At 38.2% G+C, this 1,627-nt stretch overlaps 1 protein-coding gene across 1 annotated transcript in view; it reads right to left on the bottom strand.

Annotated features, from left to right (window-relative positions):
• NSUN7 (NOP2/Sun RNA methyltransferase family member 7) overlaps positions 1–1,627 on the bottom strand; it is a 44,874-nt gene that overhangs the window by 8,285 nt on the left and 34,962 nt on the right. Inside the window, 1 exon segment of the mRNA XM_019552779.1 lies at positions 327–444. Within this exon segment, the coding sequence (XP_019408324.1) occupies positions 327–444 (118 nt within the window).

Genomic DNA, 1,627 nt, shown 5'->3' with positions numbered 1-1,627 from the left:
AAAGCAGTAAAACAGACTGCATTGGTCACATGCCCTTCTCTTCAATGCACCAACACCAAATACAAAAGGATGTGCTACAAAGCTTCCAAGATGTTTCGCTCTCATTTGCCTCTCAACAAACTGTTGCCTTGCATCCTTGTCTTTAGTCTTGTTTGTCCAGTGAACACTCTGAGACAAAGGGGGCTAAGCTGAAGTCAAGTCACTTATATATGAAGCATTTTGTATATTGATTTATTAAAAGATATTCAGAAATAAATATAATCTATGAAATATTTCAATTTAGTATTTTTTTCAGTGCAGACCCGTTCTGCTTCTTTAGGGCTTACCTCTCTTGCTAGGACTGCTAAGAAACAACAATTGGAAATCTCAGATGGCTCCATTTTGAAGAACGAATCAGAAGAGATCTCTGAGTTGCAGCAGAGAGGAAGAACAGGTGGACTAAGCCTAGGGAATATTACAGATCAGACAATTCTAATGGAAAAGTTCACATTATAATTGCAAATAAATAGAGACACTAAATACCAGTTTGAAGTACAATCCCTAGGTTAGAATCTTTTACAGGCATGCATTAACATTGAACCATATTATTCTTCATTTAATAAACACAATTCTGATTCAAAACAAACTGAGACCACCAGAATTCTACATTTTTCAATAAGTTATACTGACCATTTACAAACAAAACTATTAACAGAATTAATAAACACTCTTAGATGCCTTTTCTCATGGCTACAAGTACATAGGCACTCTGGAAGGGAAGCTAGGGCCTGGATCCTTCTACTCAATGTTTCATAGTTGGTAGGGTCGGAAAGGACCTAAGCAGATCACCAAGTCCAACCCCCTGCCAGGTTCCCCACTGCCCTCTAGTCTAGCCAATGAATGAATAATAAAAAGAGCAGTGTTTCAGCTTCAAGAAGTGGGGACTATATAATGCCTAACCTGTGGCCGGGCAGTTAGAGCTTTGTCTAGGTTCAAAGCTACACGTGGGTCTCCTTTTTTCCTGAAAGAGTGCTCTAACCAGGGTGGATAAAAATCAATGGTTTTTTTGTTGGTTTTTTTTTTTTAATGGATTTTTTTATTTAAATAGGATTTTTTTTTTATTTACTCATATTATTTGAGTTTTTTAAAGATGGTTTTTAAAAACTAACATATAAAGATAGTTTTAATTTAAGATATGTTAAAGCTCAGAGATATCATGGAATAGGGATTATAACTTCTAATTATATACTATTTGAGAGAATATATTCACGTAATCTTTTTTGAAGTTTTATAAATAGGCCAAAACAGGCCATGGACTATATTAGGGGCCCAATCTTATGGGGTTCTCAGAGGCTCCTCCATAGATTAGTAAAGATTAAAGAAAACTACTCTACCCAATGGGACTCAGGGCTCAATCTAGATGATCCCATTGAGCATCTCTGCAATGCTTAGTTTCAGTTCTCAAACAGTGGATTCGTCTCCAGAGGCTAAGGATGTGGTAGTCATGGGGGACCTGAATTTCCCAGACATCTGCTGGGAAGAACAGTCAGCCAAGTCTGAACGCTCATGTTCTTGGCCAGAGTGCAGGACCTCCATCTAACCCAGGAGGTGCACAGCCCCACCAGGGGAGACGCCTTGTTGGACCTAG

The sequence above is a fragment of the Crocodylus porosus genome, unplaced genomic scaffold, assembly GCF_001723895.1.
Source record: "Crocodylus porosus isolate Cpor-Errol unplaced genomic scaffold, CroPor_comp1, whole genome shotgun sequence".
Lineage (NCBI taxonomy): Eukaryota > Metazoa > Chordata > Crocodylia > Crocodylidae > Crocodylus > Crocodylus porosus.
Note: the sequence above shows the minus strand (reverse complement) of the source record. Positions and strands in the feature narration are given on the sequence as shown.